Below are 24,982 nucleotides of genomic sequence, written 5' to 3'. Positions count from 1 at the left end.
ACCTTTCTTTCACTTTTCTAACATTTTACTTCACTTTCAAATACTTTTTTCCCGACTTACCCTACTACCCAGTAAGCCATAACTGGTGGTGCTTTTCTCTGATCTGTCCACTTTTCAGGTGAGCATTCAAACAACACACCATGTTCTCTTACAGGGTTAAGAGAAGATATAGAATTTGTAGAACCTGAATGATCTCCACCATGTAGTGCTTTCTTTTTCTGTAAATTAATATGTATTATTAGTATTAGCTGGTATTAATAATGTTATTTTAAAAATATAATAATGTTACTTTAAAATGTTTTCACATACAGATTTGAATAGGCTGATCCTAATACTTAAGTGCCTAGAATGACACCCTTCTTATCTGTGGGAAATTTTCTGGTTTATTATTTTATTTTATTTTATTATTATTTTTTAAGATTTTATTATTATTTTTTAAAGATTTTATTTATTTATTAGAGACACACAAAGAGAGAGAGAGAGAGAGAGAGAGAGAGAGAGAGAGAGGCAGAGACACAGGCAGAGGAAGAAGCAGGCTCCATGCAGGGAGCCTGTCGTGGGACTCCAGGATCACGCCCTAGGCTGAAGGCGGCGCTAAACCGCTAAGCCACCGGGGCTGCCCAAAATGTCTGGTTTAAATACCATCTCCTAAAAGAGACTTATTGGAGTATCCTTTAAATCTCCCAGAAAACATTTTGTCCACAGCTCCATATTATTAGTATTTACATTAATTATATTAGCAGTTTATAGGTCTATATTCCCCAGTAGATTATATGCTTTTTTCCAAGGCAGAGACAATATGATTTTCATCTTTGTATGTTTGAAGCAGCAGGGCCTAGTACATGGTAGGCCCTTAATAAGTAGATTACTAGGGGGGATCCCTGGGTGGCTCAGCAGTTTGGCACCTGCCCAGGGGTGATCCTGGAGTCCTGCAGATCCCACATCAGGCTCCCTGCATGGAACCTGCTTCTTTCTCTGCCTGTATCTCTGCCTCTCTCTTTGTGTTTCTCATGAATAAATAAATAAAATCTTAAAAAAATAAACAAATAAATAGGCTACTAAATTAATAGATGATTTTTTAATAAAACTAAAACACATATACTTAAAATAGTATTGTCTCCCCCTTTCAAGCATACCCTCTAAATTTCCCATTGATTAAATTATTAGCAAAACAATGACTCATTTGGAATAAAAAGACTTTTTGTAAGGATCAGGCTAAAACAGTGGAGTGATCCTTGATTCTTCTCTTTGTCTCAAAATCCTTATCTAACCCATCAACAAATCCTTTTGGCTCACCCTCCAAAATATATCCAGAAACCAGAAGCCAGTAATCATTTCTTGCTTTGAGAATTTCCATAGCCTCCTAACTGGCCCCTCCTCCACTCTCGCTACACTACAGAGCTTGTTCTTCACACAGTAGTAGCCTGAATGATCCTTTAAAAAATGTAGGATCATGACCTTCCTCTGCTCAGAATTGTCCAAGATCTTCCCATCTCCTTCAGAACAAACCCCAAAGTCTGTAAATCTATCAGGCCATGTGCAACCTGGCTCTGCTAACCTTTGCCATCTCGACTCCTAGCACTCTCTTTCTTGTCAGCTCCAGCATTCTCAGTCACTCCTACTTCGGTGGCTTTGCACTTGCATTTGCTTTCCTATCTGGAAGCCCTACCTGCAGATTGCCACTTAACTTGCTTCCTCAATTCATTTAGGTCTCTGTTCAAATATTATCCTTACTTGAAACTTTTCCTACCTAACATATCATACTGCTTGCCAATTAATTAGTCCTCTCCATTAGAATATAATAGGCAGTTAGTTAGACAAGATCTGAAGGCAAAGGTGGTGATAAATAGGTGACACGATAGAAGCCTGAGGGCACAACATCCTGACTGTGGCTTTTAACATCCAGGCCTAAATTAAGGCTTCCAACTACCCTGGGCTGACTGACCGACCAACAGCCAGTGGAGAAGTGTGCTGTCTTCTTAGACCACTGCCCCATGGAAACCAATAGCTTCGTTATAATATATTTACATTGTGATTTCAACCCCTTCCCCTCCATGGAGAAAGATGGCCACGACAGTTCTGGCCAAAACCCTGTAGGGTCAGTAGTTGGGAGTAGTCTACTCCCAACTCGTAGGAGTCCCTTAGATGATTGGAAACCACATTGGTAGGAGACCGTCCTAGCTATGACCCGTAACCTATGCAAACATAAAAAGGAAAGATCTCCCTATCCCTGATGCGACTGCCATCTCTGGGCCTGCCTGCTCTTTCACCTTCAAAGTGTACTGTCCCCTTTTTAAACTGCTTTCTGGGACGCCTGAGTGGCTCAGTGATTGAGCGTCTGCCTTCGACTCAGGGAATGATCTCGGAGTCCCGGGATCAAGTCCTGCATTGGGCTCCCAGCAAGGAGCCTGCTTCTCCCTCTGCCTACCAGTCTCTGCCCCTCTCTCTGTGTCTCTCATGAATTAATAAATAAAAATCTTAAAAAAAAAAAAAAAACCCTGCTTTATGCTTGCTACTTCTGGCTTTCTTTAGTTAAGCATGGATCCTCACAGAAGTCCTTTCGGGGAACTCAGAACTCAGACCTCCATTCACACAATGCAGACTCTCCCATTGGTAATAGCTTCGTGAAGAAAGGGACTTTGTTCACTGCTATATCCCCACCACCAGAGTAGTGTCTGGTGCATAGTGGATACCTAAATAGTTCAACAACATGAGAAAGGCTAATTTATATTACTATTACTGAATAAGTTAATGAAAGATTCCCTTATAGAATCTATTAGTTATCTTGAAAGGAAAGGAGAAGCATAAGACCACAAAGCACATAGAGATATATATATGGTTAGACATAACATAACATAACATTTTGCTGGATATCGATTTCTGAGAGCGCAAAGAAGAAATCCTATAAGGGGCACCTGGGTGGCTCAGTCGGTTAAGCATTGGACTTTTTTTTTTTTTTTTTTTAAGATTTTATTCATTTATTCATGAGAGACACAGAGAGGCAGAGACAGAGGCAGAAGGAGAAGCAGGCTCCATGCAGGGAGCCCGACGCGGGGCTCCATCCTGGGACTCCAGGATCATACCCTGGGCCGAAGGCAGGCGCCACACTGCTGGGCCACCCAGGGATCCCTGCGTCTGACTCTTGATTTCAGCTCAGGTCAGAATCTCAAGGTGGTGAGACTGAGCACTGTGTCGGCCCCATGCTGAGCATGGAGCCTGCTTGGGATTCTCACTCTCCCTCCCCCTCTGTCCTTACCCTAGCTTGTACATGGCTGTGCTTGCACAATTCAAAAAATCCTACAAGAGTCAGAATTTTATTGTGAATGAGTTCTAAGACAACATACTTCAGCCCACTTACTTTATAGCTGAGCAAATGGGAAGAGTTGAGGCTCAGTCCAGGATACCTTATTCCCCACCCAATGTTCTTCTACCTTTAAACCCAAGTTCTTCACAATTTTAGCATTCTTAACACATATATGGCTTATACATTACAATCATTTTCAGAAGGGTGCTTTGTTTTTTGTTTTTGGCTATGTGATGTTTGACCACTGACAAGTAAACTTCTGTTTGTTTATCCTTTTCAAAAAATCAACACATACTTTTCCCTACCATTAAGATAATCTAATTGATTTTTAAAGTATATACAACATTACTACTTATCCAGAGGTACAATATTAAATGAAACTTCATCCTGGATTAAAAAGCAAGCAAACAAGAAATGAACCCAGAGGCTAAAATATTTGCAACAGTATTGTGTCTATTGCTGTACCTTACCCTATTATGTTACAAAATACCTTATACTACTTGTCTAATAATTTAAAGAATTATCAGACTTAACAACTAGTAGGTACTACTGTCTAAGTAATGGCTGACTCACAGATATAAAAAATGGAGGCTAATTTACATTATCAACTACCATATTCTATTCTGCTGTAGAAAAACATAGGCTCACCATTTTCTGGAAAAGCAATCCAGGACATCAAACTCAGTATTATGAAACAAAGCTTTTAAGTTAAATATTGTTAGTATAATACTTTTGGCAGTCATTATGTACTCTAGTCAGACTGCTAAAAAAAAAAAAGTAAATAAAAGTTGTTAGTGTTGGACATATTGATTAAAGAGCTTTTAGAGTATTTAGGGATCTGAAACAAAATTGACAGAACTATATTTATACCTCTTCTACCAATGTCTGTTGGAAAATTGCACGGATGGAGAGACAACACTGATGGAAATTCTTTATTAGTTGAGGGTGGATAGAGCCACTTAGCTGTGCCACCTCTTCGTGGGTTGGAGTAATAAAGATCCCTTGCACAGTTTCTAAGGCAACATAGTGGAAAAGTGTGTTCTCAGGACCAGATGTTAATCTTGAAAAGAACAAAAAAGAAAAAAGATATTTAAGTAAACTTAAAAATATTGCTTCATTTTGAATGTTGTATGCTCCAAGCTTTTTATCTTCAATGTAATGTTAGAAGTGTAATTGGGGCAGGGCAACTGGGACAAATACTTAAGTCCCATTTTTTTCTTAACTAAAGTACAGGCTAGGGTTATTATCAATTCCTTAATGGAGACAAATATTACATGGTGTGTGAGGATAGATACACACCAATTGCAAACAACTTAATCGTTCTTTTGCTAAACATAAACAGCCCAAACTGGCTAAAGCCCTCTTTTTCCATGGTTGGTAATAAATAACTCAGCCTCTGTCTGGCCCAGATACCCACAAGTCATAAATAAGGAATCAGCCTAGAGTTGACCACATATAAGAACACCTTCCAACAAAATAAACACATTTAAATTAGTAGCATAAAAGTCAAACTGATGATCCTGAAGAAAAATAAAATTACCACCAACTGCAAAGCTGGGTTAATATTCTGGAATACTATGGCAATTACTTGTAGTATTCTACTATTCATCATTACAGTCTTCCTTCCTTTCCGTGTTCTCTTCCTGTTTTCATTTCTCCATTCTTTTTCTCCATCCTTTCTTCCCCTATTTAGATCTCAGATAGGCCAGCAGAATCTATAAATACTGCTTATTTCTACTAGTGGTAAGAAGAGCTAAAGAACAACAACAACAACAACAACAACAACAAAATACTAATAATAGTTATATACTATGTGCCAGGATAGGTGCTGTAAAATACATTAGTCTTAATTCTCATAATGATCCTGTGAGATGTTAAATAGGTAGTAACCCTCATTTTAACCATGAGGATAGCAATCTTCAGAGATTTCAGATTAACTTGCTTGACTGAGATCACTTAGCTAAACAGCTGAGTTTAGCTATCTTTGAAGCATACTCCACTAAATCTTGCTTTTTTCCTCTCTGTTGATGTCTTCTGACTGGCAATTCAAGAAAATGTACAGAACAGAAATGATTATTTAGAAAGAGCTATTAATAAGATTCCTTTTTTAAGGGAGGTTTAGAATTAACATTTTTGTTGTCTTTCTTAACTTTCTCTCAAAAAAGCAAACAAAAACCAAAAACCAAAATCTCCCACAACACAGTGAACAAATTTAGCTCTTGCAAATCACAAAGTCACTCAGAGTATATCTCAGTGATATCTCAGTGTATACACCAAAAGTTTAAAAATCATCAAACAAGCAATTCCCCCATGGGAATACAATATTTCTAAAAGCACATGTTAAGTGAGATTTATTCCTTGGAAAGGTCGTTCTGGCAGCAGAAAATAGATTCAGGGTAGGCTGGGAGTTGGAGACTATTGTAGTAAAACCAGGTTAGAGAATGGAAGCCTGATCCACAGTAGAAACAGTAAGGGCTAAATGGATTAAATAATTAGGAAAATGCAAAATAGATAGGACTTGGTTACTAAATGAACTGTTTTGTGGGTATTATTATTTTTAATATGTTATACATTCTTATTTTTACAAAAATATATACATACATATTAGGATAGTATATTATATACTGGTTTATGTCATACTTTTAAAATTAACTATACAGTATCAGCATCTTTCCATGCCAATAAAGAGAATAAACATTCATCTGTAGATTGTTTTAAATAGCTATGATTTACATCACATAGGAATCTATATTTAAGCTAATGAACTTGGAAAACATTTCCTTTTACTAAAGATAAGGCCAAAATAACACATACACTAAAAAAGTAAGATGTGGGGTTAATAAAATTTCAAAGCAGTACTTTTCGTTAAATGGAAGACTAGGGTTTTGGAAGGGTGCTTCAAAGCTCCACAAAAGGTTTGATTTAGATTTGTTTAAAAATGTTTTTAACTATTAAAAAAATTAATCATGATATTTGAGGCATTAAATACCATATTTAACACACGAGATACAGATAAGTTACCTTGTTTTTGCCCTAACTTCAGAAAAAAAGCTGTTTGTGACAACTCTGTGACATGTATATTTGAACTTACTACAAAATGTTTCAATGATTAAGATGGTAACAGTAGCAAATATTTTTTGTGTGATTTCTACTCACATGTCTGCTTATTCAAATTAAAGTGTGCAATTGAGTTTGTTACATACTAATTGATCCCACACATGATATAATTCAACATTAGTAGGCAAAGGTCAGACAAATCTAAGTTGCTGAACATGCTCCTCTCACTCAGTAACTTTTGCTTCAGAATTCCCTATTTTCCCTAAGTTTAAGGTTTTATTTCTTTTCTAAAATGAGAGACTCTGAGAGATATGCACTGAGAAAGTTTATTAGGAAGACCTTTGGGGAACAACACAGAAAGTGGGGGGAAGTGTGAAGGAAGCAGGATGGAGCAAAGGAGAAGCTGAACCACAATGCAGTCAAAACAAAGGTCTCAGCAGACACCACTTGGAACTTAGAAGCTTGGATGGTCTTTTAGAGTTGTCTTGAATTTAGGGAAGGGGTCAAGTCTTTGTATTCACTTACCTATTAGTCACTAGATGTGGGCTATTCCCAGGGAGATACAGTAATCTTGGCCGAGTCAATAAACTCCCAAACAGAGCAAAGCCAGAGAGGGACTTGGCTGTGAGTAGTTAACAGCCATTACCCCCAAATACTGGGAAGGAGTACCCTGGGCTATGGAATATGTGGGCAGCAGACCACAGAATCCACCAAAGTCTAAAAATAGTAAATACTATAATTTAAAAATCAGACATACAAAAGGGAGGTTACCTGTGGAAAAGAGATAAAGGGGGACTTTCACATTTTGAAACATTACTCTGTTTTTTAATCTCTTGTAATAGGACATGTTCCCTATATGGTACTGAGAAACATTAGTAAATTAGCATAGACACTACCTTTAATTATGTAAGATGTACCATAATTACATTTTTGAATGAAATCAAAAATATATTGGATTTTACTTTCTTTAAAATTTCCTCAAAGGCATGAAGTTTAAGTGAAAAAAAGGATATTATAAGGAAGTTTCTTACTTCATTGTGTTATATATTTCCAGGTCTTTTTCTGAAAGGTCCTTTTTCAAGTTCCCTAAATGAAATGGATTTGGAAGAATAGCTTTCTTTTTAGTGACCTGAAAAAATACAGTTAAGTATATTAGGTTGTATCTAAGAATGGAATCAAACGATAAATAGTGTAAAAACTGAAAATCTAAGAGAACTACTTAATATTTTTCAATGTTTCCTTTAAATATCTTTGATGCTAACTTGTACCTCTTTGCTTATCCTTTGCTAACAGTGATCTCAGGCTATGTATTAGGACATGATAGTTCTTCCTGAAACCTACCAGAGCCATTATCAAGTTTTGTTACATTTTATTTGTACATGTACTTGTCTCCCTCTCTAGACTTTGTACTTCTCAAAGGCATGGGCTGTGTCTTATCTATCTTTGTATCTCCTCATGGCCCTTGGCATATAGTAGGTGTTTAATCAAATTTGCTGAATGGCTCAATTGTAATTCAATTTTTCTTAGGAGCTATTCATGGCTCTTTAAATCTCTTACTTCCTAAATTATGTTTCCTACTAATTTCACTGACAATGAATACAGTAAGAATGTATTTCCTAAATACATCCACTTAGGGCTCTAAGAATGCTGTATTGTTCGGAATTAGAAGATGGAATCTATGGCTATTTATGCCATGACACTCAGAATCTCATATTTTATTTGTGCCCTTTCTCAGATTCCTCTTTTTTCATGCCTTGTCTGGCACCACCTCCATCAACCCAACTGACAGTTTCAAAAGTGTTTTGAAAGAGAAGCATCATTAGAAAGGGTATAAGATCCCTCACAGTGATTACTTTGGTCATCATTTGGATACATTATGATATTTTCATGGAGAAAAAACATGGAAAAAATGATAAAAACAAATAAACCTGAAAACTGAACATTCTCTTTGCTTTATAATCACATATTAAATTCTTGACTATGGAGATCAGACCTTCACAGATGCAGATAAAAATAAACAAAAACAAAAACAAAAAACTATAAAAAACCGATAGAGTAACACATACATACACAAATATTTACATAAAAAAACCCAAATATTTACATATATATTCTTATATATACATATATATATATATATATATATATATATAAGTTTCTGATTTTCTTTTTGTTTCTGCTGAATATTTTTTTGGTTATTTAGTCAGATCAGCCCTCTAAAATCCCCCATGACTAGGATGTTCTCTATTAACATTGTGAATGCAGAAGAAAGATGAACATAGAAAGCAGGGTAAGGAATTTCCCTACTTGGTAAGTAGTGTCAAAGAGCTGTCCTGGATGCTCCTATTTTATTACTTGATATAAAACAAGTTATAAATAAACAAGTAATTTTCTTTTTGGTTCTAAATCACTGGTCTGCCAACAGTAACCACAACCACTAGTTCAAATGAAGAATGATTTGCCATTAAAATTTTTCTTGCATTTATAAAATAAGAACTGGGAAGACAGCTTAGCTCCCAGAATTTACACACTTGAATGAACACCAACCTTAAGTAAGGCTCCACTTTCTTCTGAACCATCAGAACCCTGAGATTCTCTTTGTTTCCATAATGCATCCGGGGTAGTGTGGGGGCTCAGGCCAACACCTTCTCCCCCTTCGCAACCATTGTCAGATCCTCCACTACTACGGGAAGGACTAGGCTTGCGTGTCCTTAAGGAATAGTCACCAAAAAGAATTCTTCTGCATGTTGGAGAGGTAACTACCTTGGAAGTACCTGGTAGTTTACTGAGGATAGGTGAGGTTGTCAAACTATCTAATTTTTCATGTGATCCAGTAAGGAACCAGTCAGCGCAAGACAAGCAGGGGCTTGGAGAAGATGTTAGCTGTTCATTTATGCGACAATCTATTCCTTCCAGCTGGTGAAGAGTTGTTTTGACCTGATCCACATATATACAGTCTGGTCCAGGATTCCCAATAGCTTTGGATGCACAGCCTCCAGCTTGTAATAGTACACATAACATATAATGCTTCTATAAGAAAAAAAAATTAATATAGGTTTAGCTACATGAAAATGTTTATATGTAGCATGCGTGTATAAATTTATGAATACTAAAAACATATGGCATAATCATATAATTACCAAAAACTCCTCCCTCCCTTTGTTTCTTAGTTATTCTCAACGCTTCTTGATCATCCTTGAAAACAAATATTCATTTATATTGCCTTCTCCTGGTACACCATCAACTACTACTTTCTGGCACATGACACAAGGTAGCTTTCAAAGAATCACAATTATTGGAAGTCCTTTTATTTACAATTACGTTTATTCTGATTCTATATCCTCTTCAGGTCTCTATTTCCCAAGACAAACTAGAGGGCAAAAATGAGAATAAAAGATCTTAACCTGATAAAATCTTATTCTGGATTTCATTAATATTCTCCATATTCAATATTCTCCAATACTTCCAGTATTAAATGGATGTCAAAGAAAAGGAATAAGGGACATACAGCATTTTCTTCAAATTCGGCATCTGACATGCTCATAATTTTAAATTATTATGGTTGCTTTCGTATATATTTATAGTAAGTAGCCAAAAAAAAAAAAAAACCAACCCCCACACACACACACACACACACACACACACACAGAAACCAAAGTAAACTTACTAAGCCAACAATTAGCAAAAAATATCTGCCTTCAGGTTCCTGAAAGACTTCAGTGTTTGAGTCTGTAGAAGGTTGGAGGTGATGTTGAGGAAACACTTCTCTCCATATAACCAACTGACCAATTCTTTGTTTTGCTGCTAAAGGCAGTAGGCAGTAGTGGCGACAGTATATAACAATATCAATAAGGTCCTCCTTAGGCAAATGACTGCATATCAAATATCCCTTGAATTTAACCACAAAGAACAAAAATCAACCAGTGATATACAGCAATAATGCCATAATATATCTAAGAGTTTCATAGGTACTTCACTTGGCTTAAAATATTCCAGTTTCAAATGGAATAAAGGTATAGTGAAAATAAATTTATTTTCCCTGAGATCAATTAGAGATCTATGATTTATGTTAAGTTTACAATAGGTAGACTTTAGCACAAAGGAAGATCACCTGAGTAGTATAAGCCTGAGTGGCCAAATTAGAACTGAATTCTGAGGATGGAAAGTGGAAAAGAGAAGCAAAAGGTAAGGTGAAGATAGACTTACTTTTCACTGTGTACCATTCTGTACTGTCTGATTCTTTTTTAGATATGTTTTAAATTGTGTTTAAAATTTTTCTGGAAATATGGAAATACTTAAATTCATTTGATGCTTAATTTGCTGTACATGGAAGTCAACCAAGTATTAGATTTATGAAAAAGATACATAGTTATATCTGAAGTTAAGAAAAAAAGTACAATGTTGCAAAAAGAAATCAAGAAAGTATTGCTCTTTTCTCTTACACACCTGATTTCCTTGAATATTGTATCTCCTTTGCATATCTGCAAATGCTTTAGAATGTAGTAAAATCAGAAATATTTATTTTATTTGTCAATATGTAGGTGCCAGTTTTGTTTCTTTTCTAAGACCTTAATTTTATGGTAATCACGTTCAAGGGAAAAGGGATAAATGTAATTTTCATGTTTGTAGAAGTTTGAGAAAATTCACTTTTGGTCTGTTCATATAGCAGTTGGACATTTATAAAAATTTCAAACTTCAACTTACCTTGTAAAATAGAGAAGATCCTAAAATTGTATACAGCCGTCTCATGTCATAGTAATCCTCAGACTAGGGGAGAAAAACCACAGTGGATTTTATATTCTTTGTTTTTTTATTAGTTAAGCTATAATGGTTAAAATGGCAATTATATTGTTTAGTAACTGAACTTCTCATAGTGCCTTTTTTAGAAATGAATATACTAGGGTATTAGGGTGAAAGAAAATGTGCATGTATTTTTGACTGAAAACAATTTCATCTTTTATTCTTCTAAGATACTGTTGGTTAGTGATACCTAAGAACAGAACATAAGATTAGTTACTGTAAGAGGGATTAAAACAAGTCTATCAAGATAAAAAAGGTTCTACGATACATCATCTAAAATATGCCATATTACCAAATAATATTTTTGAAAGTACAATTTGATACAGCCTATTTGAGAGCAACTGATTACTATATACAAAAAAATTAAATACTCGTACCCTTTGAGTAATTTCAGTTCTAAAAATCTATAGATGTGCTCAAACAGGAGAATCAAGATTTTTGTATAAAAAGTTAGTAGCAGAGCTATTTATAATATGCAAAAGTGGAGATAAAATCAAGTTCAACAATGGAGAATGGTTAATAAAATTAGGTATGTTCATACCATAGACTATCACAGGTCTGCTAAAAAAATAAGGTTGATCTATATGAGCATGCACAAAAGGTTTTGTTTTTTTTTTTTAAAGATTTATTTATTTATTCATTCAGAGAGAGTGAGAGAGAGGCAGAGACACAGGCAGAGGGAGAAGCAGGCTCCATGCAGGAAGCCTGATGTGGGACTTGATCCCGGGTCTCCAGGATCACACCCCCGGCTGCAGGCGGCGCCAAACCACTGCACCACCGGGGCTGCCCCACAAAAGGATAAACTGCTGAGCAAAGAATGCAAGCTACAGAACAAAATATTCACTATGATCTAATTAAAAAAATAACACCCTCAATGATACATGTGTAGAGATGTGTGCTTGTCTGTATGTATAACTATGTTCCTGCGGTGTACAGAAAAAAGCCTGGAAGAATAGGTTTCAAACTGTAAGAAAACTGTAAGAATAGATACAATTAGGGATAGGACTGGGGGAGAAGGATGAGGAGGGAGAACATTTGTTTTCAATAACCATGCTTGCATTTTATCCAATATGCATGTATTACTTTAATAATCTAAAAAAAAAGTCAATGAAACCTAAAGGAACTAAAAGACTAGAAATAACCCAAGTATCTTTCAGTTGGGGAATGGATAAACAGTGTGACACATTCATAAAATGGAATACTACTCAGCAATAAAAGGACTGAACTACAGATGCATAATAGCATGAGTGAATCTCAAATGCATTATGTTAAGCGAACTAAATCAGACCCCCAAAATTACCTATTATCAAATTCAATTTATATGACATTCCAGAAAAGGTAAATATCCCATGAAGACAAAAAACAAATTAGTAATTGTCAAAGGCTGGAGGTAGGGAGAGGGGTTGACTATAAAGGGGCACAGAAGAATTTACTAAATATAAATTATACCTTAAATCTTAAATCTAATTTCACAAAAAGTCTAGAATAGATCCTTATTTTCATTTTTTTAAAGGTAGAATTAAAAAAAAATAAAGGTAGAATTCAATGTGAATTGTTCTGCCAGTTTAAAAAGAGATTTTATTATTTGAGAGATGGAGGTACAGAAAGCGAGGGAGAGAATCCTCAAGCAGACTCTCCGTTGAGTGCGGAGCCTAAAGCAAGGCTCGATCCTAGGATGTTCGGATTGTGACCTGAGCCGAAACTAGAGTTGGTCACTTAACCAACTGAGCCATCCAGGTGCCCCTGGTCTGCCAGTTTTGACAAATGGATATAGCTGTGTTATGTGTCACCAAAATCAAAATACATGACAATTCCATGAACACATCTGCCAAATTTTTTGCTAGGTATATTCCCTTGCATAAACATATTGTAATTTGTCTATTTACCCACTGATGGACACTTGAGTTACCTGAATTGTTTCGTTTTTGGCTATTACAAATGAAGTTGTTATGGACATTCCTGTGCAGGTCTTATATTGATACAGATTTTCATTTCTCTTGGGTAATGAGAAGAACAGAATGGCTGAATCATTTGGTAGGTGTATATATAGGTTATTAAGAAACTGCCAAACTGTTTTCCAAAGTAGATCTATGGGGATTCCTTGGATACAACATCAAAACACAATCTATAAAGAAAGAAAAATTGCAACCAGCCATTTCTCTTTGGAGTCTTGGTTCCTTTTAATGAGAAGTATTATTTATACACCATAGCCTGGGTGCTAAGGGCAGTCATCACTCCTCGGATGATCACTATTTCTAGATATTTTACTGGACAGAGTTAGGAAATGTATATATATTTTTAAAGATAAACTAGATCGATATTTCCAATTTTAATACATATCTATAGGGTTTTTACTTCAATATTACAATTCAATTCTTTACTTTCATATTACATGTGTGTACTTTTCTCAAAGCCCAGTTTATAAGGACTCTAAATGCAATTAATCATTATGTGTACATTAAATAACAAATATTTTTAACTGAGTAAAACATTTTAAGGCAAGCAAAATAGATTTTGTTCATGTGAAAATACAGACACAAAGCTATGTATCTCAAAATTATTACATGCCCACTTGAAAAATATTTAGAATAATGGCTGATTTACAAAGTATGAAATCACCATTGAGCCTTTCCTAAAATCCACTGTTTCTCTTACCAGTTCTGCAAAATCTGCAGCCTCCAAGTCACTCAATGCTGTGTCTAGCTCCATCTATGTGAAAAAAAAAGTAACACAAAACATTTAACTCATATTATTTAGTGATGGCCTCATAAAAGTGCTTAATAATTAGCTGAAGAATTGAATAAGTATCTTTCTCCTTTGTGATAGTTAAGAAATTTCCCAAAATAGAACATGTTGTTTTTAAGTTTCAGAATTACAGAAAAAAGTTTATGTAACATATAGTTACTTTTCAATTAAATTTCAATTATTGCAAAATAAGCTTCACTCTGTATTCAATGCAAAGTAAGTATGAGGTTAAAAATTGCTTTCTAGTTTTGAGTTAGAAAAATTTTGAGCTTACTAAAATTCTTAGAGGAAAATAATCAATTTTAATACTCTCAATCTATTTTGAGGATTTTCCCTCCCCTCTATTAACTATATATTTCTTAACAGATTCTTTGAAAATATCAACATTCTTTCTTGTGTCTTTCCTACATTCTATATAAAAGGACTGTTAATCTTTATTTATGGATTAAAACATGAAGGCAAGAGTTCCCCTGGAATCTGGCACAGTTTAGCTTCCCTACAGAGTTATTAGAAAAATCTTACTTAGGATTTAGCTTTCGTTTCTATGGAAATTGCCTGAACTCTTTCATGTATTTGTTCCTCCACGAAGCATTCACAATTTAAAAACAGAATAAATTTAATCTGTAGTTTAATCCGTAATGCATATACGTAAATTGAAAACTACTGACAATTAAAGCTTGTCGTATATATGCGATCTGTAGAAAAGAATCCTTTTTTTTCTTTTCCTTTTTCTTTTAAACGCCAAGGCACTCTCTGCAGGACTATTTCACAAACTGTGTCTTACTAACATGACAAAAGCTTTGGAAACATTAGTCATGCCTTTCAATGCTTTTCACACACTATGACTTATTACTCATTTGTGACCTACATTTTTCTGCATCTAGCAAATATTTCATGTACTCCTTTTTGGGGCTACAGTTCTCTTGTGAAAAACTAAAGGACAAAAAGAAAATTACCCACTCGTGGATTTTGATCTCACAAATACTAATGTTTAGTGGGTTTCTATTCTCACTACTGAACTCTATAGGCTAATATATAATGTTACTGTAATTGTTTCTTCACATTCCTTAAAATGACAGGCAGAATATCTTTTCTCTTAATTATTCTGTTATACCGTAGGAAAAATGACATTAAGAAAAAGAATATCTGACAAAAGCAACACACTATATAATTATGATTTCTTAAAAGTATTATAAGTTTGGAAGCTGCTTAAATTGTAAAGTAAGATGAAAGACCTAATTTTTATTTAGAAAGAAATATTTATCTTCGTCAGTTCACTGTACTGGATCTTCATTACCAATGGCTTCTTTTAACTCTGATCCACTATCCTGAAAATAACAAAAAGTCTAAAAAAGAGAGAAGATAAAAAATTACAAGGCAACTGATTCTGATTTTTATTTATGACACCCAAGATTACCTTGATTTCCTGTGGAAGTGTGAGCCATCGAACTCCAGGGAGACTGTCTAAAAGCACTGCACTGGAAGCATCATATTGTTGTGCGCTTGGACAGGCACTGGATTGTAGTTTAGCAGGCTGAAGTGCTCTTTGAAAGAACAAGTTGAAAAAATGATCCAAACGAGGAACATTCTCAACCTGGCAAAAGGCACTGAAGAAACAAGAGCTGTAAGTCATAACAACATGTGAAAATGGTAGTTCTCTTGGGCATGTTCCTAAGGAAACTGGATCTTTCCCAACTACATAGGCTCTCTTCCTGACACCTTTTCCTTATGAAGAATTACTGCTCTAATGTTACTGATGGAATGTGTTAAGAAATTCATTCCTGTCAGTATTTTTTACCCAAAAACCTACTTTCAAATGCATTGTATAGATGGTATTATGGAAGAATCACAGGGCTAACACAAGTGGTATATCTATGACAGAATGGGCTGAAGTACCTTTTTTGTAAAAAAAAAAAAAGAAGAAAAAAGAAGGAAGAGGAAGGAGAGGAAGAAAGCTGCTTTTACTTTATTTCTTTATTTAAATTCCCAATATCTTTCAGGCAAGATCAAATAATAGATATTGAGCTTTGTAATAGGACATATCTGGCTTTGAATCTTACCACTGCTTTTACCAGTGGTAAAAAAATCGCAGAAAAATCATCTAACCTTTCTCTGAACTTTTGTTTCCAACTCTAAAAATGGGGATAATACAACCTGACTCACATGTGAAGTACATAATAAATACTTCTTACTTACTGAATACAGTAAGCACTTAATTAGCCTAAGTTATTTCTCCATTTTTCACTAATGAAGGCAACACTATTGAAGAACTCAAGGAGAGAGAAAGAGACAGAGGTAAAGAAGAGACAGACTGAACACTTGGTTTTAGCCATGCAAAAATAATATAGCATTGCCTGCAGCCATTCATTGGAATAGCCCACTTCAAAACACAGTAACTAGCATATATACCATTAATACATCAGAATAATAATCATGGATTCATTCAACAAATTGCTTGAGTGCCAACTATGTTCTAGGCACTATTCTCACTGTTGGAGGTATAATAGTAAAAATGTCAAAACAAAAGATAAGGTCTCTGCTTCTGTGGAGCTCACATTCTAATGGAGAAAGACAACAAGTGAACAAACAGTAAAAACATGAACTTGTACAAAGAGCCATGCAGAGAATACGATCATGTGAATGGGTGGTGTGACTGGTTGGCTAATTTAGATAAAAAGTTGGGGAAGAGTCTTTGAGAATGGGCATTTAAGCTGAGATCCCAGTGTCAAGACCCAGTGAGAGGAAAAAGCACAAAAGCCCTAAGTTGGGAACAAGCTTGGGCAGGGTACCAGCAGAACAGCACAGAGGGGTGGGTGTGGTTTGAGATCCAAAATCAGACAGGCATGTAGGAGACAGATTATAATGTACAAAGATCACTTTAACTTCATTTGGAAACTAAGGTGGCAAGAAAACCAGTTAGGAGACTGCTGTAGAAGTAAGAGATGGTGGTGACTGGACAAGGTAACAGTGAAGATGGAGAGAGATGAATGGATTTGAGATGTGTTTTAGAGACAGACTGTTTAGAATTTGCTGAAAGTTTGGCTGGGAATAGTGAAGGAAACATCTTTAATCTGATCATAAACTAAACTTTGTTGAATATATAGTTTCTGTGCCTCACAGAAACTAACCAGTTTACAACTTAAAAAAATAATTAAGTCTTTGGACTTTTTAGTCATCATAATTTTTCACAGTGTGCCTTTAATATCTTTCATAATTAGAAAAACTTATTAGAAATTGCTACAAAATGACAACTAACAACATGTTGGATCCACACTGCTTCTTGGTCTTAAGAACTCAATGGATCTTCACCTTTACTATCTTAGTTTGCCTTTCAAATTCTCACTAGACTAAGAAACTAAAATTTGCTGCCAATTTGGTGATACTTCCAGGTATATGGAAACTAAATTTCAAAATGAAATTCACAGAAATTAAGAGTCCCTCTGCCCCCAAGCTAGTTCATTGGAATTTGCAGAACAGCCTGAACTGAGTGTCTTAAAGTATGTAATTCATTGCAGGAATTTAATTTTTAATTATCTCTGATTTTATGAAAACAAAAAGCTTTAATTAAGGCAAAACATAGCAAGGTTTGCTCACCCAGTGTAAATTTAAGGAGATAGTTTACAACTGTATCCTTACTCTTCATTGGTTAAAATTTCCTTATTAATAAAAGGTAAAAGCACTGTTTGTGGTTGCCTGGCCTTTTGTAGATCACACATTTAGAAAATGCTAATTAGTAACTGGGTTTGAGAGGGACGTGTCTCCTAAGAGGCTCTCAGAGGAGAATTCTACAAACTAGACAATCCCAAAGGCACAGCCACAGAAAATTGTTTCAGGCTGCTTTGAGACTAGTGACAACAAAAAAGATCCGCAACAGACAGAGAGCTGACACCACCATGGTTTGGAAAAACATAAACAGCTTTTGGATTTTTATATTGATAGATTCCTAAGGCTTTGAAAGAAAAGGTATCATTTTAGCTCTCTGAAGTACTGGAACTTAGAAAAACCCCACAAACAGAAAAATCTATTTTTCATCTGTAATTTTATGGGTTCAAATGTTGAAGTTACCTCAAATTGCCTCCTTCAGATCAAGAAAGATGCATCATATTGTACTGCAAGGTTAAAAAAGCAAGAAGCAGGAAAATATGCATAATATGAGCCCACATATATTAAAAAAGAGTATGCACACCGTATTCATATTGTATAGAAAATAGGTGAAATGATACACATGAAACTAGTCAATACCTTCTTTACTGTGTCATTTATTTTAATAGTGCATTTTTTTTTACCAAAAATTTTTTTTAACTAAGAAGAAATCACATTTTAGGATAGTGAATTTGACAATGCTCTTATAAAATCAGAAGAAAACACAAACAACTTACTTAAAATCTTCTTACTCTTTTCTGTATCTGTTCTGAAATGCTCTTTCTTACATTTGCTACTACGGAAATACATCAAATCAGAATATAATTGTTGTTCATCACTATTCACATTATTTCACTACACTAACATGAGACCAGAAATGATAAAGCATGGATCATGCCTCAAAATGTAAAATAAAGCCAGTAATAAAGGATGAAAAAATCAGAGGAAGAAGGAAAAAAACAAATACCTAACTTGCCAACCAAGAAAAAGTATTAAGTACAAAAGGAATTTAGAATCATATACTTAAAACTTGAGATTCATTTTTTAATAAGCATTGATATCTTCATTATTTTTTATATTATTTTTATTAACTTTAAATTTCAGTATAGTTAGCATACAGTGTTATGTTAGTTTCAAGCGTATAATATAGTAATTCAACAATTCCATACAATCAATGCTCATCACATCAAGTGTACTCCTTGATCCCCATCACCTATTTCCCCTACCTCCTCACCTACTCCCCTCCCCTCTGGTAACCATCAGTTTGTTCTCTGTGACTAAATGTTTTTTTTAAATACAAACCAACAAAAAACTTGAGATTCAACTCACAGAATTACTTACCTATCTAAAGAACCATACATAAATTTTAAGGTTTGGGCAACATCTTCTATCATATTCCTTAGCTGAGGAAGAGGAACTCTAAAAAAAGCAAAAATGCATTTGTTAAAAGAAGCAGAACATCTTTACATTTTATGTGTAAAGAATGTGAAAAGTCTGTGTGTCAACTACTATTAGTAAAGCTGTGTAAAAAGGTTGTTTACTGCTTTAGCAGTTGAAGACTCCAATGTCTAGATATGGAGTTCTAGCATCGGTCAAGTAGGGACTTTTATACCACCACCTAAACAGAAGTTATTTAAGCCTCTTTATGGTTTAGGTTCCTCATGTCTAGAGTGGTGCAATATTCACTAAGCCCCTCTCAGGTTCCTTTTGAGAATTACATAAAATTAATGCATATAAAGTAGTGCAGTACCTGGGCCCACAGAAAAAAATGCTAAATTCTTGACATTTTTCAGTATTACCCAGATCTCAAGTGAACCTCCAACTTCTTTGACAATACACTTCTAAGTGAAATAGAGAAAGGAAAGAAATAAATGGACATTGTTTTCAATGGAGCCTGATAAAAATTCTACAGAGTAGGTCTTATTATGCCTATTATATAATGGGTAAGTGAAGGTCTAAAAAATTAAGTAACTTGTGCAAGGACACAAAGGGAGTAGAACCTCCTGTGGGCAACCATCTTCTTAGCTCTGAAGTTATCCTCTTCTACTATCTCACAAGGATTTCCAGGTTGGGTTCCCATTATTCACTGTAGCCATCAAAGGAAGACAATCCCTACTCCAAAAACACATGTCCCTGGGTTATACTCCCAATCTGGTTTTTCTGTGGTGTAGCAGTCTTCTCATTTTGCTTGTAAAAGGCATAGTGGCAAAGAGGGGGATGCACAGACGTGGTATTAAGACAAATGAGAAAAAAAATCCCAGGGCGGCCACTTCAATCACAAACCACATGCACAGGATTGGAGGTACAAAGACCTGTCAACTGACAGTGAGGAGGTGCTTGCACATGATCTCTTAACACTCTATTTCTCAGTTTGAATGAATTAGGAGAAAAATTCCTATCTTTCATGGTTATGTGAAACAAGATGGAATGAGGAAAAAAGTTTGTACAGAGTAGAATAAAGGAGATCTTCAAATTTATTCCAATTTATAAGCCAAGTTCTCCAGGATAGGAATAACTAATATTTAAGGACACCTTCTATGCGCACCACCCAGTAATAAAGATTGGAAAATTGGCTAGAGTATCCCCTATGTGGCACAACTTTGATCTGGAGCACAGCTGTGATAGCCTGTTTTTAGCTTCAGAGTAAAGCACCTCCTGGAAACTGTCTCTATCTGCATAATTAATTCAGCTGGTAGCATCAGAATTCAGAATGTGGCTGAGCAGCCTCTCTGCTCAGTTCCTTAGCTGGGCCTTTCTTTTCCCTGTCTACATTATGTTTTAGCTCACCACTGCATTAACTGTTTTCTTTCTTCTACCTTTTGGGCAACTATAAAAGTGGAAAGACAAATGTTTTACCCCAGTATTACAACCTAAAGTAACTTATAATGGGTGTTCTCCAATTCTTGTAAACCCATATTTCAAAACAACTCAAGTTTTTCATAATCCAACTCACTGGCATAAGGCAGTACCCTAGCAGGGTTCATAAGTCTCTTTTTAGACAGAAAAATACAAATTAGTTGGTTAAAGAGAGGCACCATGTAGTAATATGTCATAGCATCATTATTCTTCACATTAAACATTTGAACCACACAGGAAATACTTGGAGAAATGAAAATGAAAATACAATGGTCCAAAATCTTGGGAATGCAGTAAAAGCTGTTTAACCAACCTTAAGACAGATCCTGAGCCAGAATCACCCAGCTAAGTTGCTCATGAATTCCTGACTCACAAAAATACTTATGAGATAATAAACATCTACAAAAGTCCTTAAGTTTGATGTAAATTGTTATCCAGGAATAGATAACTAATACACTGCTATATAATGAAAGAAATCTGGTTAACAATGTTAATAATAGAAAATATTCATATTCATGTTCAGATTGGCTGTATAATGCATTTTTTGAGGTCTACTTTATTCTTTTTCTTGGGAAACTTAAAGTAACACCAAAAGAAAAGTTATCTAAATTGGTATTCTCTAAAATTGTGTCATCTACATACTATAGTATTTATTTTGATATTTGATTATTATTTGGTAGACGATATATGATGATTCTATGGAACAAAAGGTTAACACTAAAATGTGTTTATAGCTTAACAGAAGTTGCCAAAATTTTTTTTAAAGCAAGGAAGAGGGGATCCCTGGGTGGCTTGGTGGTTTGGCGCCTGCCTTTGGCCCAGGGCGCGATGGTGGAGTCCCGGGACCAAGTTCCGCGATGGGCTCCCTTTATGGAGCCTGCTTCTCCCTCTGCCTGTGTCTCTGCCTCTCTCTCTCTCTATGTCTATCATGAATAAATAAATAAAATATTTAAAAAATAATAATAAAGCAAGCAAGAGTATAAATTCCAAGTTTTAAAATACCATTGAATAGGGATATAAGACTAGTCTAACATTAGTTAAATCCTTCTCCTTGGGGCTGTTCTCCATATTCTTATTCCATTTCTCCTCAGCTTTTAGTGTCTTGTGACATCAGGGAAGTAACGTAGTAGAAAGAATTCAGACTCTCCTTCAATTACCAATTCTGTTTCTTGCCAGTAATGTGACCTTTGGCAAGTTATTTAATCTTCTCTTGGTTTTACTTTCCTTATTTATAAAATGGGGCCAGAGATCATAAAGTACATCTGGAGCTGATTTTAAAGATTAAATGAGATTAATGAATGTAAAGTACCCAATGCAGTCCTTGGGTTCATGGTCTGCTCATCATAAATGCCAACCCAGTTCTTACCTTGAACTATAAAAATAAGATATATTTCAAAATACATGCAAAAAGTTAAAAAGGAGAACATGATAATTAAGACAAAACATTAGAGAAGTTACTCTATTTTTTTAAAATATTTTTTTATTTACTTGAGAGAGAAAGAAAGAGTGAGCACAGAGAAGGAGAGAGAAGCAGACCCCCTGAGCAGAAAGCTTGATGCGGGGTTCGATCCCACGTCCCTGGGATCATGACCTGAGTCAAAGGCAGATGCTTGACTGACTGAACCATCTATGCACCCTGAGAAATCACTTTAAAGTTAAATATTTGTTATAGCTGACCCCTGAATAGTGCAGGGGATGGGGTCCCAACACCCCAGGCAGTTGAAAATCTAAGTATAACTTTTTAACTCCTCCCAAACTTAAGTACTAATAGCCTACTGTTGACTGGATGCCTTATTGACAACATAAATAGTTGATTACCACATATGTTGTATGTCATATGTATTATATACTGTATTCTTACAATAAAGCAAGCTAGAGAAAACATTATTAAGAAAATTATAAGAGAAATGCCATAAGTTTGTATCATCTGTTTAAGATGAATCATCTATTTGCTAGTTCCTATGTCAATACTGTCTTATATAATATAAAAAACTGTAGATGTTACATGTATTACTAACTCTAGATGTCCAAAATGAAAAGATATTAAAAATAAATTCATATTTATTTACATACAATTCGTGCATTGATAATGAAGCAGGAGCAATATGATTACTTTATGGTAGCCTAGTGTAATTGACAGTGTTGCTTCATGACAGCCTAACCCATACACTAGAGAACGAATCATTATAACATTTTTAGGGTATACCATATTATATTCATAATACAGTACTGGAAATGCTTACATTTTTTAAAAAAAGTCACTTACCTATGATGATACATTGATATGCAGTTTTCCCCCATTATAAGAGAGGCATACTATTTGGTCATGTAATTTTTTGAAAACAAAATTATAAAACAGTAAGAAAACTAACACATTATTAATTTTATATTAAATATCAATCACCCTAAGGATAGATTATTCCCTTCCACCAGAGTCTTATACATGGTGGTCTACAGGATGTCTACTTAGATGATGATGATGATGATGATGACACAGTTCTTGCTGTACAATTATTAGATTTTCAAATGAAGACACATATATGTATAACAGATACGTTTATTAGCTATATGTATGATGATTACTTGTTATTCATTAAGTGAAAGTGGGTCATCATAAAGATCTTCATTCTCATCATCTTCATATGGAGTAGGCTGAGGAGGAGGAGGGGTTGGTCTTGTGGTTTCAGGAGTGGAAGAGGCAAGATGTGGAGGTGAAAGGGTAGGCAGGATGGGGCAGGCACACTCAGTGTAACTTTACAGAAATATGTGGTAATTTCTCTGCTTTTTCATTTCTCTGAAAACATCCCTGTATGATATCAAGCCTTCTTAAACCATTTGCTTTATTATCCATGCCCATATCATAGAAGGGTCCACGTCATAAAAGAAGTCAAAAGCAGTCCTGAAAAATCAGAACCCTTCTGCCAGATTGTCTAGTATCCATTTGTTTTCTGGCACTGCTTCTTTTATGTCTTCTCCCTCAGCATCTAGCACTGGTTCAGAAGTACTCATTTCCATCCATCAAGTCATCTTTTATTCATCCCTCTGGTGTGGGATCCCTCTATTAGCTATTGAATTTCTCTAAGATCTCTATCTTGAAACCCTTCACCTCCCCTGGCCTGCCCCCCTTTTGGCCATATCCACAATCTCTTTCATGATTTCCTTGACTGGCTCTGTCAGAAATCCTGTGAAGTCATGCACAGTATCTTCTCCAGCAGGAATTTATTGTTTCGGGCTTGATGGCTTTCATGGCCTTTTCCACAACAACAATGGCATCTTCAATGGTGTAATCCTTCCAGACTTTCATGATGTTCTCTCCATTGAGGTTCTCTTCCATAGCATTGATAATCCTTTCCATAGAGTACCATGTGTAAGGAGCCCTAGAGGCTGAATTGGAGATGTTGTGTTTGGGGGGCAAGTATATTAACATCTTTGGTGTTGAACTCATGGGGTTCTGGGTGGCCAGGGTCATTGTCCAATATCAAAAGAATTTTCAAAGGCAAAGTATTTCCTGACTTTAGGGACAAAGTTTCAATGGAACCACTCCAGAAAAAGGGTTCTCACTGTCCAGGTTTTCTTGCTATACAACCAAAAGACTGGCAGCAGGTGTTTATCTTTTTCCTTCAAGGTTTAGGAACTTTACAGATAAGGGCAGTCCTGATTTAACTGTATTTGCACAAAACAGCAGTTAGCCTATTCCTTCCCGCCTTATATCTTGGTGCTCACTTTTCTTCTTTACTAATGTCCTATGCAACCAACATTTTTCCCCCAGAATAGGACACTTTTGTTGGTATTAAAAACCTTGAGGCAGATATCCTTTCTCTTACTGGTTTTCTTTTCTTTTCTTTTTTTTTTTTAAAGAATTTTTAAAAATTTATTTATTCATGAGAGACACACACACAGAGAGGCAGAGACACAGTAGGACACAGGCAGAGAGAGAAGCAGGCTCCATGCAGAGAGCCCGACGTGGGACTCGATACCATGTCTCCAGGATCACACCCCGGGCTTCAGGCGGCGCCAAACCGCTGCGCCACCGGGGCTGCCCTCTTACTGGTTTTCTTAATGGCATCTGGGAACTCATCTGTTGTCTCTTATCAGCAGAACCTGCTTCTCCTGCTGTCTTGACATTTTTTAAACTAAACCTCCTTGTAAAATTGTCAAGCTGTCCTTTGCTGGCATTAAATTCTTCCACTTTGGATTCTTCACCTTATTTTTGCCTTAAGTTGTCATATAATGACTATTTTTTCTCAAATCATATTAGAGTCTATAGGTATGCTTTTCTTATAGCAATCCTATGCCTACATAAAAGCTGCATCTTCAAAACAAGATAAAAAGATATATCACAAAAAGTGCAGTGTTTTGCACCTGCTGGCATAACTACAATGACAGCTTCATGAATTTCCTTTTCTTTTTCACAATGGCCCACATGCTGGATTTATTTATCTTGAAATGGGGGGCAACTGCAGTTGCAGACCTCAATCTACAGTATATATCAAGTAATTTGACTTCGTGTAATGTCATAACTTTTCTCTGCTTCTTGGAAGCACTTCTAGCATTACTACTAGCACTTCATATGAGTCT

General features: G+C 35.5%; 1 protein-coding gene across 3 annotated transcripts in view; it reads right to left on the bottom strand.

Moving 5' to 3' along the window:
• Window positions 1-24,982, bottom strand: part of INTU (inturned planar cell polarity protein) — an 84,624-nt gene that overhangs the window by 5,783 nt on the left and 53,859 nt on the right. For 2 of the 3 annotated variants that reach the window (XM_041757712.1, XM_041757713.1), the window contains 9 exons: window positions 18,890-18,967; window positions 15,324-15,513; window positions 13,817-13,870; window positions 11,066-11,128; window positions 10,029-10,250; window positions 8,909-9,391; window positions 7,393-7,490; window positions 4,175-4,364; window positions 61-218 (listed from right to left, as the gene is read on the bottom strand). In XM_041757712.1, the coding sequence (XP_041613646.1) occupies window positions 61-218; window positions 4,175-4,364; window positions 7,393-7,490; window positions 8,909-9,391; window positions 10,029-10,250; window positions 11,066-11,128; window positions 13,817-13,870; window positions 15,324-15,513; window positions 18,890-18,967 (1,536 nt within the window). The remainder of the gene's footprint in view (window positions 1-60; window positions 219-4,174; window positions 4,365-7,392; window positions 7,491-8,908; window positions 9,392-10,028; window positions 10,251-11,065; window positions 11,129-13,816; window positions 13,871-15,323; window positions 15,514-18,889; window positions 18,968-24,982) is intronic. The other variant, XM_041757714.1, reaches the window with a different exon arrangement.

The sequence above is a fragment of the Vulpes lagopus genome, chromosome 6 (assembly GCF_018345385.1).
Source record: "Vulpes lagopus strain Blue_001 chromosome 6, ASM1834538v1, whole genome shotgun sequence".
NCBI classification, from domain to species: Eukaryota; Metazoa; Chordata; class Mammalia; order Carnivora; family Canidae; genus Vulpes; species Vulpes lagopus.
Note: the sequence above shows the minus strand (reverse complement) of the source record. Positions and strands in the feature narration are given on the sequence as shown.